The sequence below is a fragment of the Microtus oregoni genome, unplaced genomic scaffold (assembly GCF_018167655.1).
Source record: "Microtus oregoni isolate MIOR12 unplaced genomic scaffold, Mior012 000000F_ref0000247, whole genome shotgun sequence".
Taxonomy (NCBI): domain Eukaryota; kingdom Metazoa; phylum Chordata; class Mammalia; order Rodentia; family Cricetidae; genus Microtus; species Microtus oregoni.
The window spans coordinates 27,571,874-27,586,611 of record NW_024543059.1 but is presented as its reverse complement, the minus strand read 5'-3'; the positions used below and the strand labels follow the sequence as shown (position 1 = coordinate 27,586,611).

General features: G+C 46.8%; 1 protein-coding gene across 1 annotated transcript in view; it reads left to right on the top strand.

Annotated features, from left to right (window-relative positions):
- The first annotated feature begins 1,149 nt into the window (after positions 1-1,149).
- Chsy1 (chondroitin sulfate synthase 1) overlaps positions 1,150-14,738 on the top strand; it is a 58,481-nt gene continuing 44,892 nt past the window's right edge. The window contains exon 1 of the mRNA XM_041648199.1: positions 1,150-1,566. Within this exon, the coding sequence (XP_041504133.1) occupies positions 1,250-1,566 (317 nt within the window). The 5' untranslated portion in view covers positions 1,150-1,249. The remainder of the gene's footprint in view (positions 1,567-14,738) is intronic.

The window sequence follows — 14,738 nt, the reverse complement described above, 5'->3', positions numbered from 1 at the left end:
AGTCTTAAAAATCCATTCAGCGACCCTAGCCTACTTGGCAACCTCTAAGATTGAGAGATCCTGTCTCAAAAAACGAAGTGGGAGCTTCCCGAGGAACAAAATGCTCGTGCGCGCACCTCACACACGATCCTTATGTTTTATAAAGCGACCCTTTAAAAATACTGAAGGACTCAGGTGAGAGATACTCTCCATTTCGCTGCCTACGGGGACTCAATACAGGTGTTGATCATCTAACGTTAACCCACCCACCGACTCTTCCATCTCCTTTAAGTCCAGCACTCGGGAGGCAGAGGGAGAGGTGAGTCTCCGAGTTCGAGGCCAGCCATTGCCACTCAGCGAATTCACGCGTCGCTCCCGGCCCGCACGCCCCAAACGTTCCGAGGTGAACTGCGACTGTATTCGCTCCGGCTCCGCCCGCAGCCCGGCGCGTACAAAGCTGCAGTGTGGACACCACGGCTGCGCTGGCCACGGAGCCGGGAGCTCGGCCTGGGGAGGGAAGGGCGGGCGTGGCGACTCTAGGGGCGCCTGGGGAGCCGGTCAACTCGGTCCACGTGCGGAGCCGGGCGGCGGGCGACGGGGGCGTGGCCGCGGGTTCCGGGCAGCCGGGGCTGGAGTCCCGCCCGCACCACCGTTGCAGCCGGTGTCCACCCACGCCCCTTCAGCCCGGCCGCAGACTGCGGGGCGGACGCACATTTTTTTTTTTTTGGTTAAACTTTGGCCACGTGAACTGCCCCCCATTCACTTTTGCGCCAATCACGAGGCGCGGACGGATCCCGAGAGGGGCCACGGCACGCCGCCGGCGGGCCGCTTCATAACGCGCGGTGCGTGACGTTGAGGGGCTCCTTTGCAATGGCGCGCTAAGTCGGAGGATGTGCAGCTGCAGTGGCGGCGCAGGGCACCGAGAGGGCGGGCGCAGCGCGAGCCGAGCCGAGCCAGCCGGGGGACGCGAGCCGGAGGAGCCGTTGTCGCCTCGCGCCGGAGTCGCCGGCCGCGCGCGCGGGGCATGGTCCCCTCTTAAAGGCGCAGGCCGCGGCGGTGCGGGCGGGCGCGCGGAACAAAGCGCCGGCGCGGGGCCTGCGGGCGGCTCGGGAGCCGCGATGGGCGCGGCGGGCCCGCGGCGGCCTCGGCGCTGCCCGGGCCGGGCCTGGTGGCGCTAGGGCGGGCTGGCCTCCGCGGGCGGGGGCGGCGGACGGAGGACGCGTGGAGCCTGCGGCGGGGACAGCGGCCCGGCGGGCGGAGGGACGCGGGTATGGCCGCGCGCGGCCGGCGCGCCTGGCTCAGCATGCTGCTCGGGCTCGTGCTGGGCTTCGTGCTGGCCTCGCGGCTCGTCCTGCCCCGCGCCTCGGAGCTGAAGCGTGTGGGTCCGCGGCGGCGTCCCAGTCCCGAGGGGTGCCGGCCAGGGCAGTCGGCGCCGCAGCCCGGCGGTGCGCGAGGCGATGCGCGCGGGGCGCAGCTCTGGCCGGATAGCTTGGCCTCGGAGGGCGTCCCGCGTGACAGGAACTTTCTCTTCGTGGGAGTCATGACCGCCCAGAAATACCTGCAGACCCGCGCCGTGGCCGCCTACAGGTGAGCCCCCTTTTCGTGGACACCATCTCCAGCATCCAGCTTCCCAGCGGGCGGGGTGGGGGCGGGCGGCCTGAGGGTTCCCGGGAGGCTTCCCCGGAGAAGGAGGAGGGCGAGAGCCACGCTCAAGGGCAAGACTTTGGGATTAGATGGACTAGGCTGGCTTCTCGGGGTGTGCCTCTCACCCGGATTCTCCTGCAAGACGCATAAGCTTTCTATGTCCAGGGCTGCTTTGTTAAAAGGAACGAGTCTCTTCTATAAGATGGTGGGGGAATTCAAAGCGTCGTACTTGCGATAGTGGAGGCAGAGGTTATAATTTGAGTCTCCAAGATAGGCACTTTGTCCTTGCAAAAGGAGAGCCCGCCTAAATTAACCTGGCTAGGACTCTTCCATGCCACACTTTAGGATTTTTCGGTCACTCCTTTTTTTTTTAGTGAGGGTGCCCACTCTGGTTTTGTTAAGTAGAGAGAAAGAATCTTGAGGAAAAACATGTGATCGATTCAGTCAATGCAAGAGACTACATTCTGATGTTCCCTGGCTCAGTTTCAAAGGTGTATGCCTGTACATAAGGAACCGGGCCCTAGGAAACTAAATGAGTCTGAGTCGTAGAAGTGGCTGCGGTCGCGTTCAGGATTAACAAAGGGATAGCCAAAGTAGTCTGTAGAAAGGAGCTGGTTTGCATTGGAGCGAAACTGAAATAGAAAAGAATTGTAGACGCAAGCGAAGGGATTTGGTGGAAATTGTGTGTGTGTGTGTGTGTGTTTGTGTACAGCAACCTTTACTGTACGGGTGAAGTCTGGAGTTCCTCCGGGCACGGAATCAGAGACAGTGGTTTCAGAGCCCAGATGTTCTGGGGCCGAGCATTTTGAGCAAGGCACTAGGCTGTGTGTTTTCAATTTATAACCAGTACTTTAGTAAGTTTGGCTTTTAAGTCCGTTTTCTGGGCTGTTTTCAGGCAGCAGATGGTGAAAGGGAGCGAGCATAGCCGAATCTCTCCATTCATTAAGCCAAGTGAGGGATTGAGAGGGAAAGGTGAAAAGGGCTGGAGAGTGACCAGAGACTGCCCTTGAATGGCTTGCCCACCCTTCCTGCTGCTGAAGTCAAGAGGCTGCATTCTGCCAAGAAAGGTTCTGGGTGCCAGGGAAGCTTAGAGTGCAGGTGGCTGCATGTGGGCTAACAAAATCGTTCAAGAACCAGCAGGTCCAAGTTCTCTATGACTTAATATCGCCATCAGAAACCGAGGGCAGATGTGGTGGCGCAGGCGTTTAATTTTCAACACTTTGGAGGCAGAGCAGGTGGATCTCTATGAGTTCCAGGCCGGATGTGACTAACAGTGAGACCCTGCCTCAAAAATAAAAGAAAAAAAAATGAAAGGACACCCCACCCCAAATAGCTTAGTAGATAAAGGTGTTACTAAACCTCACAACCTGAGTTTGGTCCCTAGAACGATCCCACATGGTACAAGGAGAGAGCTGACTCCTAAACTGTCTTCTTGTCTTTCACAACTGTTCCATCAGGTATGTTTGCCCTCCCACACAACATATACACTACAAATAAATACATGTCCTGTCAGTAATAAAATTAAATCAAGAAAGAACCCACTAAATTGTTTGGTTTATGGTTTTGAAAGTTTAGTGACAGGTTACCTGAAATCGAAACTCTGGAGACAATTACCAGAGTAGTTTGTTCACATAGATTATATGACTCTTAGCCCCTCCCCAATACATGTCATGCTTTTGAAGTCAAGATACACAAGTCATTAGGATCATCATTCCAGCAGTGCCCGGGAGATGTGTAGTGCACACTAGTCTGCTGTTTTGTGATTGGCCAAGATCTCCCAAAGCCTATCACGAAGTGCAGTGTATGTGGCCCTTTGGCTTTTTTTTTTTTTTTTTTAAGGCAGTGGGGAAGTAGAAATGCTTTCTGAGCCAGGCAGTGGTGCACGCCTTTAATACCAGCACTGTGGAGGTGGAGGCAGACAGATCTCTGAGTTTGAGGCCAGCCTGATCTCCAAAGCAAGGTCCAGGACAGCCAGAGAGAGAAATGCTTTCTGTTTGGTTCTTTCTCTCACAAAGAAGGAATCGTTTCCAGGAAGGAAACACTATACCCCGCAGTCATTGCTTCCCTGTAGTGACTTACTCTGTGTTCTGAAGAAAGCAAGACACAGGAAGGGCTGTATTCATTGCTGGTCAGGGTCCTTGCCTGTCAACCCTGTAGTTAGATTGGCTAGCCTTAGGGAACTTTCAGGGAAGGCCTGAATTGGGAGGGAGGTTATTTGCTTGTAAGTTAGTATTACAATTGTACTGTTCTTTGCAGCCTGGGCCAGAAAGTCCACACTGAGCTCTTAAAATGTAGCATCCATGTACAGTACGGTGTGAAAATAGCTTGATTCTTGAACCTTGAGCACAAGGTGGAACCTGAGTTGAAAGTAGGTGTGCTCATTGTGACCTTTCTCCTAAAAAGTAAATTTTGTTTTTCTGTGTAGTCCAGACTAACTTAGCCTGAACCTTCCAGCCTCAGCCTCCTAGTGCTAGGAAATTTAGAGCATGTGCCACCACACCTGGCTTATTCTTCATCATATGAAAAACTTCCAGCATTCAAGAGGTGGAGGCAGGCAGATTAGAAGTTCAAGGCCAGCCTTTAAAAACCAAACAAAAGCTCCTTCAGATTGTTGTCCCCATTGTCCCCCTTTTTCGATTTAACAAAACTGTTGGTTGACTTACAGATGAAGATGCCAACTTCCAGTCAGAGGGCATTGTTGATATAAGAGAGTGAAAATGCCACAGTTTGTACTTTGGGACTAGTAACTAGCAACTTTTCCTTCTGAGGACTGAGATCCAGGAGGGAGCTAAGAAGCCCTTGAAAAATCCAGGAAGGTGCTCTTGCCTGGACTGCAGTTGCTGCAGTGTATTGCTTTGGCGGTGGAACAGCTCCATTTGTAGATCTGCCGTACACTTAGAGCAAGGCTAGGCCCCATGGAGACTGCTGGGCACAACATCAGACACCACAGTTTTGAAAGTAGGCAAACTGAAACTCCACGTGTAGCAGATAGAGACCAGCTGGAGCCAACTTCACTTGATCCTATGTAGCTGCCTAGCTGTTAGGCTCACAGGAGTGATCCTGACTCATTAAAACATTTAGGTGCACTTAGGTATGGTTCAGCCCTTTGTAAAGCAGATGACCTGCATGGCCCTTGTGAATCCAAACCTTAGTCGGAGGGCACGGCAAGACAGATCTTTGTTCTGCTAGTTCTATTAAAAGGGCTCTACAAAGGGTTTGGGCTAGTGATGAACACAGTGGAGAAAATAGAACAGGGGCTGAGCGGGCTGGTGGCCTGTCTATAGTAGGTGGCTTTAGAGAAAGGCGCATTTATACCACTTGGGGTAGATAGTGAAAGACTAGTTGTGTGACTATTACTGATAAACATATTGGCAAAGAGAAGGCTGGATGCTGAGGCAGAAGCCAGAAGGCCATAAAAGAAGGAACTGGGTCTGACTGTTCAGACTCATGGAATTGTATTGCAAGAGAATGGAAAAAAACACTTGAAGCTTTGGGCAGAAAGGGGGACGGGTAGCTGAAATTCTACAAATAAATACAGAAAATAATGCACGTAGGCTCCTCTGCAAAGCTCTTTGTCTATGGTGTAGTTTACTTTAAACTATGATCCACATGTAGTTTGTTGTGCTACCAACAGGTTGATTGGGTGTCTGGAGTTACTAACTGTAGCTCATATTTTCTTCAGTTTTTGGATTTTTTCTTAGTTTTTTTTTTTTTACATATAGAAGCTAAATGGTTCAGTAATTCAACCTGTCTTTCCTTTCTTTTATTGTCCTTATTATTTTTAATGTATATGGGTATTTTGTCTGCATGTATATCTGCATGCCATGTGTGTGCCTGGTTGTCAAGGGAGGCAGAAGAGATCCTCAGATCCCCTGAGACTGGAGTTATAGATGGTTGTGAGCTACCATGTGGGTGCTGGGAATCAAATCGTGGTCCTCTGAAAGAGTACCTAGTGCTCTTACCTACTGAGCCATCTCTCCAGCCCCATTTTTATCATTGATTTGTTTTGTTTTGAGACTTACTTTGTAGTTCAGACTGGCCTTGAATTATGAGTCATTCATTCCCCTGCCTTTCAACCTTCTGAGTGCTGGTACTGCAAGCAGAAGTAAGACCCTATTCCCTGCTTCTGATTTTACATTTCCCTCAAGTTCAGGAAGTCAACCTTCAGCTCCTTTGAGTTTTCAAATGAGAGAGGGTCTCCCTATCTTGTCTAGGCTGGCCTTAAGGTTGCCTTAATTTCCAGGTAGCTAAGATTGTCACCAGGCCAGCCCCCTGAGGGTTTCTGTAAAGGAAACCTTTTGAAGGAAAAGATATCCCCAGCCACAAGTGGTGACTCAAAACTGCTTCCGCCCCAGCCTCCAAAGCATCTATCTGTGCTAATCCAGTTTAAAGTCTTTAAAATCTTGCTAAGTAGCTAAGGATAACTTTCAAGTTCTCCTGCCTCAGCCTCTTGAGTCCTGAGATCACAGGCATATTTGCTGGTATACTCTGCTCCCCGCTCCCATCTGTTTTGTTTTCTTTTTCTTTTCTATTTTTCAAGACAGGTTTCTATGTGCAACCTTAGCTATCCTAAAACTTGTTCTGTAGACCAGGCTGGCTTTGCACTCTCAGAGATCCTCCTGCCTCTGTTTCTTAATGTTCAGAATGTTCTTAATGTTCAGAGGCCTGAGCTTCAGCTGTGTGGAATAGCCTGGACAATAAAGTGCTTGAAAGGCACAAGGACCTAAGTTCTAGCCTGGGATCCAGGTACAAAACAAAGCAGGGCGGAGGACTGAATAGGATTTCTGGGGTTTATTGGACAGCCAACTTAGCCTAACTGGTAAGTTCCAGGCCAGTGAGAAACTGTTTCAGAAGCAGACAGCATTCTTGAAGTTTCCCAGTTGCATGCAGCACATACACACACACACACACACACACACACACACACACACACTGAAAAACCACTGAGCTAACCTAACATATCACAGTTATTTGGATCTTACTGACCCTGGAGTGGGAAACAATTGTTTCTTGGTTTCTTTTTTACCTTCCTCTGAGGATGCTGTTGGTTGTCTAGGAGTGACTGGCATTAGTGGGCAGACAAGTTTGGGAAGAAAAGGGAAGACACTAGCTTTAGATACAGGACTCTTACTTAAGATAACGTTGTCAGTTCATGACCCTTCCTAATGCTTGGGATCTAGGCAGACTGTTCCTCTTACCAGCCTTAAAGAGATTCTCCCCAATATAGCTCAGCAATTTACTTATTTCTTGAGCTCAGTAAACTATGTTTAGCTTGAAACAGCTCAGTTGGTCTCTTCCACACAGTTCTGTTTGGCAAATATTACTATGGAAAGTGTTTACATGTACAGTGCAAATAATCAGCTTCTAGAGGTACTTTGGAGCACAACTAATTTCAAGGTATGAATTCGCTGTAGGGAGACTGCTGAGAGATGTGGTCCTGCAGTGAGCGTAGTTCTAGCTGTCGTGGTCTGAGGGTTTGTGTTGTCAATGAAATATGCTAAGGTTTGCTGTGGTTGTCAGCAGAAACTGCTGTATGTTCTTGTTCCACTGGCAGTAGGCTGCAGTCCCCACAGCCCAGTCAAGATGAAGAAATGAAGACTGTTGACTGGTAAGGGCTCACAAGGTACTGGTAGGAGAGTGTGCAGAAGGGCTCACACTTTGTGCCAAAGGAAGGGTCAAGGTGCTTCTCACCCATACTCCAGCCCTTTCTTCCCTTTTGAGCCTTGAAGAATGAATGAGTAGGAGTTTTGAGGCAGAGACAATAGCAGGTTTTCTAAGTCGCGAAGCAGCAGGGAATGGTGATGGTGGGTGATGAGAAAGAATAGTTCCTTGGAGCTGGGCTGTGAGCGCTGGGCAGGAAAGTAATGGCAAGGATACCAGGCCAGGCTGAAAGAAGGCACCTGTGTACTGTCTAATGCTGTAGTTAAGGGGAAGGCTTTTTATTGTAGACAGATAAGAGGGGGAAGGGAGTAGCGAGTAGCCAGAGGCATCTGGAAGAGTCCAGAGCTGAGTGAGAAGGAAGTAGACTGAGCTGAGCATGGCCAGTAAGACTGGACCTGGCCCCAGGGTTTTCTGTGAGAGAGGGGAGAATAGCAGAGGATAGAGAATAGAGAAAAGTGGGCTGGGGTCAGGGGGAGGGAAGCCTGTGAGCTGGAGGGAATTCCGGATGGGAAAGGAGGTGAGAAGGGCTCAGATGCCAGCCTGGACTTTGAAATGTGTAACCGGGACTTGTGATGCTGAAGGAGACTGGGCCACTGTGAGCTTTGCTATGCGATGATCATCACAGGGAGCCACTTGTCCTTCTACCAGAATAAGAGAAATTGCTCCTTTTGGTAGAGGGAAACTTTTCTTTGTCTAGCTACCAGAGTATTTAGAGTACCTTTTAAAGTTTCGGGAATTGGAGTCCTTTGGACCTGACTCGTGCCAGCCTCAGGAACTTGAGTTTTGTAAAGCCGACAGTGGTATTTCAGCATGAGAGTAGCTTGACAGGATCTGTGTTTGGGAGTTCAGTTGATGGTCCTGCTATTTGGAGGCTTTGTTGAGTTTGTTTCTGATGGTGATATCCACAGGTAAGTGTTCAGGATCTGGTACAGTAAACAAGCCCGCACTAGAGAGTTTGAATCAATTTTTTTGCCTTAGAGTTAAGCCCATTCACAACCTGAAGGAGTTTCATGTTGCCGACAAAGGCAGGCGGAAGTGGTAGAAGTGTGGGTAAGGCTGCCCTCCTTATCTGAGAAAACTGTTTCTTTGGTCTTTTCAGTGCTCCTGTCCCCACCGTGAAAGAACTGGTGATGACCAGGAAACAGGTGTGGGTGAGGAGGTAGAGTGGCCCTGAGAGTGGCCCTTTTTGTTTGCTTGGCTCTTGTTCATTAGCTGTCTGTCCTTATGGGCCCAGAGTTTCCTGTGGATAATGACACTTCAGAGTCCTCCATCTGCTAAGAGTGAGTCTGGCTGTTGAGGAGCAGGCTGATTGCAGGTAGCACCTCACAGGTCCAGGACGCTGATTTACAAGGTGCTTTTATCATTCCTAACCTCTCTGATCATACTTTTCTAAGATCTGGAAACTTACATTTTGTTCATACATACTCCCCAGCCCCAGCAAAAATACTTATTTGGGGCTAATGAGAACCGTAGCTCGGGAAATCCATGAGCTTTGCGTTTACAGCAGCAGCACAGTTGTTCAGAGGGCTGTGGACTCGGCTGGAGTCTTCAGGAGACTTCAGAGCACCGGCTGTCATTTACACTCTGCATTTGATTCTTAGGTGTCAAAAAAGGTGTGCTGTGTGGTGTGTCTCTTGGTGAGTGCCCTTGTTGTTGGTTGTGAATCTGGGCTCAGGACTGGCTCCCTCTTAGTGCCCAGTAGTTGGAAGTGCCTCTGGGTTGTCATCAGGCCATTGTTGAGGGAGGAAGTTGCAATCCACCCTTGGCAGCAGCTCAATTGAGAAGAAGCCCTTCCCCCCTGTTAGGACAAGATTTCAGTGTCTAATAGTCAAACTGGTTACTTCCTGCCTCAACCTCCCAAGTGCTTGGGTTGTAAGGAATACTCTTTTATACTTGCTTTCCCACTAAGTCTAAGGATCAGCAGTAAAGACTATAATTTAGCCTTTAAAGATAATTTTCCCACTGTTCTCTATTATATTTTTCACTTATTCCCATAACACTTTGAAATTACTCATGTCTTGAGGACAGTGAGTCAGTTGACTTAAAAAGAGGAAGCCATGTGCTTACAGAGATACTAAGGACGTTACAAGTAAAGTTACTAGTACTGAGAGAGAAGCAACTCTTGTCAGGTATCAAGTGTCTTCTGCCCTGGGGGGCAGCTGAGTCTTCACAGGTCCCTGTGCTGCTGGGACTGACAGTAGACAACAGCATCTTCCTTCTGTACACTCTCTTAAGGACAAGTTAAGACTGTTGCCCCTCCAACTGAGATTCCCACGGAGATGCTTTCCTCTGCTTCCTGTAGTGGTCCTGGAGGAGGATTTTCTCCTAGCACTTAATGTCTGACATAGTTTTACATTTAGCCCTGAGCAATAGGACGGTTTTGTGACTTCATTTTTGCCTCCTTGACAGCTTATAGCTGAAAGTGAGCCACGGTTATCACGCATGGGTGGCACTGTGGTCTCAGGTCTGAACGCAGGAGTTTGCTCCAGTTTGAGGGGCACCTCCTGGGAGTGCTCTAGCTGTCAGTTTACAGAGCCTCCTTCAGTCATCAAGATTTTGCCCTTGGTGCTTTGCTCTGCGTTACTTCTTCCCTCTCCTCAGTGCTGTTCCCTTGCTCACTTTCCCCTCATGCATGCATTTTAGTTACTTGATCTTCAATCCTTTCTGTAGCAGAAAAGATTTATACATTTAATTCCTAGTGTAGTGTCTGTCAGTTCTACAGGACATTCATCTTCCTCCTTAGACTCCGGCCACTTTAACAAGACTGAGAAGCAGTATCTGAGGTGATTTCTATCCTTTCAAACTTAGCACTCTGTAACCAGCAGGCAGCATGTGTAAGAGTGGGTTTGTGGATTAGAAAGTCTCCTCACTTTTTAAGTTTAGAAACTGTAAAAGGAGGAACTCGGTCTTATGCTACTTTTCTTTGATTTGCCTGTTAGGTAGGTTATTACAAAATAAACTGTTCTGTTTTTCTTTTTTTTTTTTTTCTTGTTAGCACAAACCTTCCCCTAGGGAATTTTTTCTTGATTCTAAATATACATACTTTTTGTAGAAGGTATAGAAAATAAAAAGAGGATGCTTTCTTTTCAAAATATAATTTTTTAACAATTTAAACATTTTTTTGAGATTATAGCTATATTGTTTCCCCCTTCTTCCCTCTAAGCCTTTCATCGCTTTCAAATTCATAGCCTCTTTTTCTTTAAATTGTTGTTAGCATGTGAGTGTTTGTGTGTATGTATGTTTCCAAATACATAACTACAACCTGCTCAGTCTGTATAATGTTACTTGTGTGTGTGTGTATGTATATATATATATATATATGTATGTGTGTGTGTGTGTGTGTGTTTTTAGGGCTGTAGTTCTAGGCAGCCTTGTTGGTAAGGAAATTTTATTTTATATGTGGGAGTGTTTTGCCTAAATGTATGTCTGTGTACCACATGTGTGTCTAGTGCCAAGGAAGCCAGAAGAGGGGCCAGTGTTCTTTACTGCTGAGCATCTTTCTAGCCCCCAATTAAATCTTTTCTAGTTCGCCATTTAGAAACAACCACAGTGAATACTTTGGGGCCGAGTTGTGCATTATTTTTGTGTGTTTAATAAGTCAGGAAATATAAGTATACTCTTCCGTACCTTCTTGATTTGTGTGTGTGTGTGTGTGTGTGTGTGTGTGTGTGTGTGTGTGTCAGGGGATAGAATCCAGGCCCATACACTTGTAAGCACACACTGTATCACTTGCTGCATTCTTAGCCTGTGTGGCCAGCTTTGTAAACTTAGGCATATGTTATAGATGTTTACCCAGGACAATGTCTATATTGTAGATGTAGTTTTTCTTACAATGATATTGACTAGAAGTGGAGACGGATACAAAGCCCTAACTCAACACAGGCATTCCTTGGCCAAGCTGCCAGCTGTCCAGCTGCGTTTCTTAGTTGAGGTTTAATTTGGTACAGGGGATAGCATTTAGAAACTTGGGGAAATAGGAGATTTCCTTGGCACTCTCTCATTTCAGCTGTCTTATCTGGGCTGTAAAAAGAGTTGGGTTTCAGTCCGTTGAAAATTGAGCTTTCTGGCAAGGACCTTTGCAAATGTTCTGTCATTTCCATTGAGAGCTCCAGGCAACAAATGTGTTGATGGCCAAGTACACATTTGCTTATGAGAATCTCAGAACCTGACCTGTTTTGATCACAGGAGGGCAGGCTTGCTTGTTCAGTAGCATTGCTTTCAATGTGGAATTATGAATGTGTTTCCCTCCCCCTCCCTCCGGATAGTGAATCAAGTTATGTTCCAGAATACACTCACTTTGTGGAACCCTAATTGAAAAGATCATAATTTCTTAAGATTGGAGGGTTTGCAAAGAATTCATGAGAAGATTTTCCTCAAACCACCCTTCAATTAGAATAGAAAAGACAACATGAGGCTTGCCCTGCCTTACCTAAAAAGGACTGGATAATAATTGGGTGGGGTGACTGAAAACGCAGAGGAGCTTTTAAGGAGGGGTTGAGGTTGGATTGCCTGTTTTTAAAATTAATTGCTTTCTCTTCTTGGACAAATTACACCATTTCAAGTCACAGTTGGGACATTAATTGCATCCGCGATGGCTGTGTTACCAGTACATTCTGCATGTATTCTGCCTGGGGCACTGGGAAACAGTGCCAGGCAGAAATGAATTTTGATCTTTAGTCTAATATCAAAGAACCTAGTGTCTTAACTAAAAACACTTAAAATTTACGTTCTTATTAGAATTCTACCCTAAAATAGTGTCTGAAATTGGGAGTTAAACACAATTCTTACACAGTCCATGGCTGAGGGTTTCGTTCTTTAGCCCGATGTGTGAGATGCACTTTCCTTACTGCCATCACTGCAGTGCAGTCTTAAATCTCGCTCGTCCATGTTCAGCACACACTTTCCTGTCTCTTTAGTAGGTGGCTGCTTTGAAGACAGGAGTCACCTTAGCTGCCGACTCTCCCCATTATACCCCCTTGCTCCAGTATTTTCCTGACTTCTGGGATTGGTTGCTCTAGTATGACTTTGAACCTGGTCTGTCTTAGTAGTCACATTAGTGCAGAGGCACACAGCGTGCTGATAGCGATAGGCAGACGTTACGTGGTTTTCATTCGTTGTCCTTCTACATTTCGTCCTAAGAGGTTGCACGTTCTTTAGCTTTGAGTTACATTTCATGAGCACCACAGTTATAGTGTGTGTCAGCACATGGAACCTCTATCTTTTCCCTCTGAATAATTGTTTTCTTGTTTGTGCTTTGAGTAAACTGATTTTCTTCTGTGTGAATTGTAGGAAGTATGGCTGGGCTGATGGACAGTTATGTGAAGCTCATCTGGAAGTGATTTTTATCTTTGGCAAACACAACACACAGCATCTGTAAGCCACTTGCCGTATAGGAGGGGGCAGTTTTCATTCCACGTCTTCACTAATCTCTGTTATGTGCCAAGCATTGCAGTTATTTACATTTTCAGAGTTACCGTGACCCAAAGAAAACAAGGAAGCCTGAGCATTAGTGTGTAAAGGGAACAGACCCAGGGCTCCTTGGCTTAAAAGGATCTGTACACTGGCTTCCTGTGGTTAGAGCTGGGAGGTGGTTTCCCCCGCTCACGTGATCACATCACGAGTTCCTGTAGACTGTCATACATTCTGTGTGTTGTAGGCATGTGCGAAAGGACTTGTCCTTTATAGGTAGGGGTGGCTTCTCCTTACATTAACTGCTCATCTATCCTGTATTTACTTTACCATTTTGCCTTTTAAAATGGGATCTCACCATGCTGTCCAGGCTGATCTCAAACTCATTGTCTGAAGTGGTCCTGGTTACCTTTGCCTCCTGAGTAGGGACTATAGCCATGTGCTGCCATGAATAACTATATGGGTTTTTTTTACATATTTATTTTTATTTTATGTGTTTATACGAGTCTCTACATGTATGTATATTTGTGTCATATGTGCTGATGCTCTTGGAGGCTGGAAGAGGATCTCTTGGAACTGGAGTTATAAACAGTTGTAAGCTGCCATATATGGGTGCTGGGACCCCAGCCTGGTCCTCAGAAAGATAGCACACATTAACCACACCGCTGAATGGTGCTGATAGTCGTGCAGCACTGTGAGTGCTGAATACTATGAACTGTGTGTGCACTTAGAGGTGACTAGGATGGTGACTCCTGTGCTGAGTTTGGCTATAGTCACGATCTGCTGAAAGGCGAGCATGTGATACTTCAAGTCTCCCAACTGTAGAGAAGTGGGAAAGTCTTGTCTGCAATGCCTCTGGCTCTTCTAATTCAATCTCCCCACTTCTGTACTGCTTCCCCAGAGACGATGATGATTATTTTGAGGCAGAGTTGCCCTAAGGAGCCTAGACTGACCTCTGGCCTGCTATCCTCCTGTCTCAATCTCTTGATCACTGGGAGTACTACTCTACCTGGCCTAGAATATTTTTTAATGATACTTTTCTCCTAGTAATCTCCATTAAAAATTATGTAGGTTTAGTTGGTTCAAGTCACCTTTTCACTGTAGAAATACAGTTACACTGGTTAAGTAAATTGAAATTTATGAAGAGCAATACCACTTGGAAGCTGGGGGGAGGGAACAGAGACAGCGAGACTGGGAATTCAGCTTCTGGCCTTGCACATCCTGAGCAAGTACTCTACCACTAGCTTGTATCTATAGTTCATGATTTTATTTCCTTCTCCCTGCCTCACATTCGACAGAGTCTCACTATGTAGCCCTGACTGGCTTGGAAATTAACTATGTTGATCAGGCTGACCTTGAACTTGAAGTGATTCACCTGTCTGCCTCTAGAGTGCCAAGATTAAAGGCCTACACCACCATGCAGAGCCTTGATTTTCTTAATAATAAATTTACTACAAATTGAGCATCTCCAGTGTGGAAATCAAATGCTATAAAATACGAGACTTTAAAGTGTTCAATTCTACCAGTGGCAGGTTTCAGGGCATTTGGATATTTGGATTGGGGGTGTGTGACTGGTGAAATCTATACGTATATTTTGAAATGTGGAGTAACTCTAGATAAAGACTATTCAGCCTGTGTTTTATTTGTTATCTATCATACCTTTTTTGGAAGTAGGCCATATAAATGAGTGGTTACAGCTGAATTACTTAAGTTCTCAGCTGTATACAAACAAGGGAAAGGACATTATGATTACCTTAAATTAATTCTTCATAATTGGATACTTTGTTTCCATTTCATTGATTACTGATCCTTCCTCTGTCTGGCCTGAAGCAGCTCCTTTTAAAACTCAGACCTACACCTCTAGCTTTTTTCCAGTCAAATCCACACCCGGAGATTTCATTCCTGTTCTTCTGCAGTGTTCACTTTGGAGCCTTCCAGGGCGTTCGTACCGTAGAGGACCACTTACTGATAGACCCACCTTTTAGCTCTGATGGGTTTTCCTCCATCTTCCCACACAGCAAACTCTGTTGTGCTCTGCACCCTGG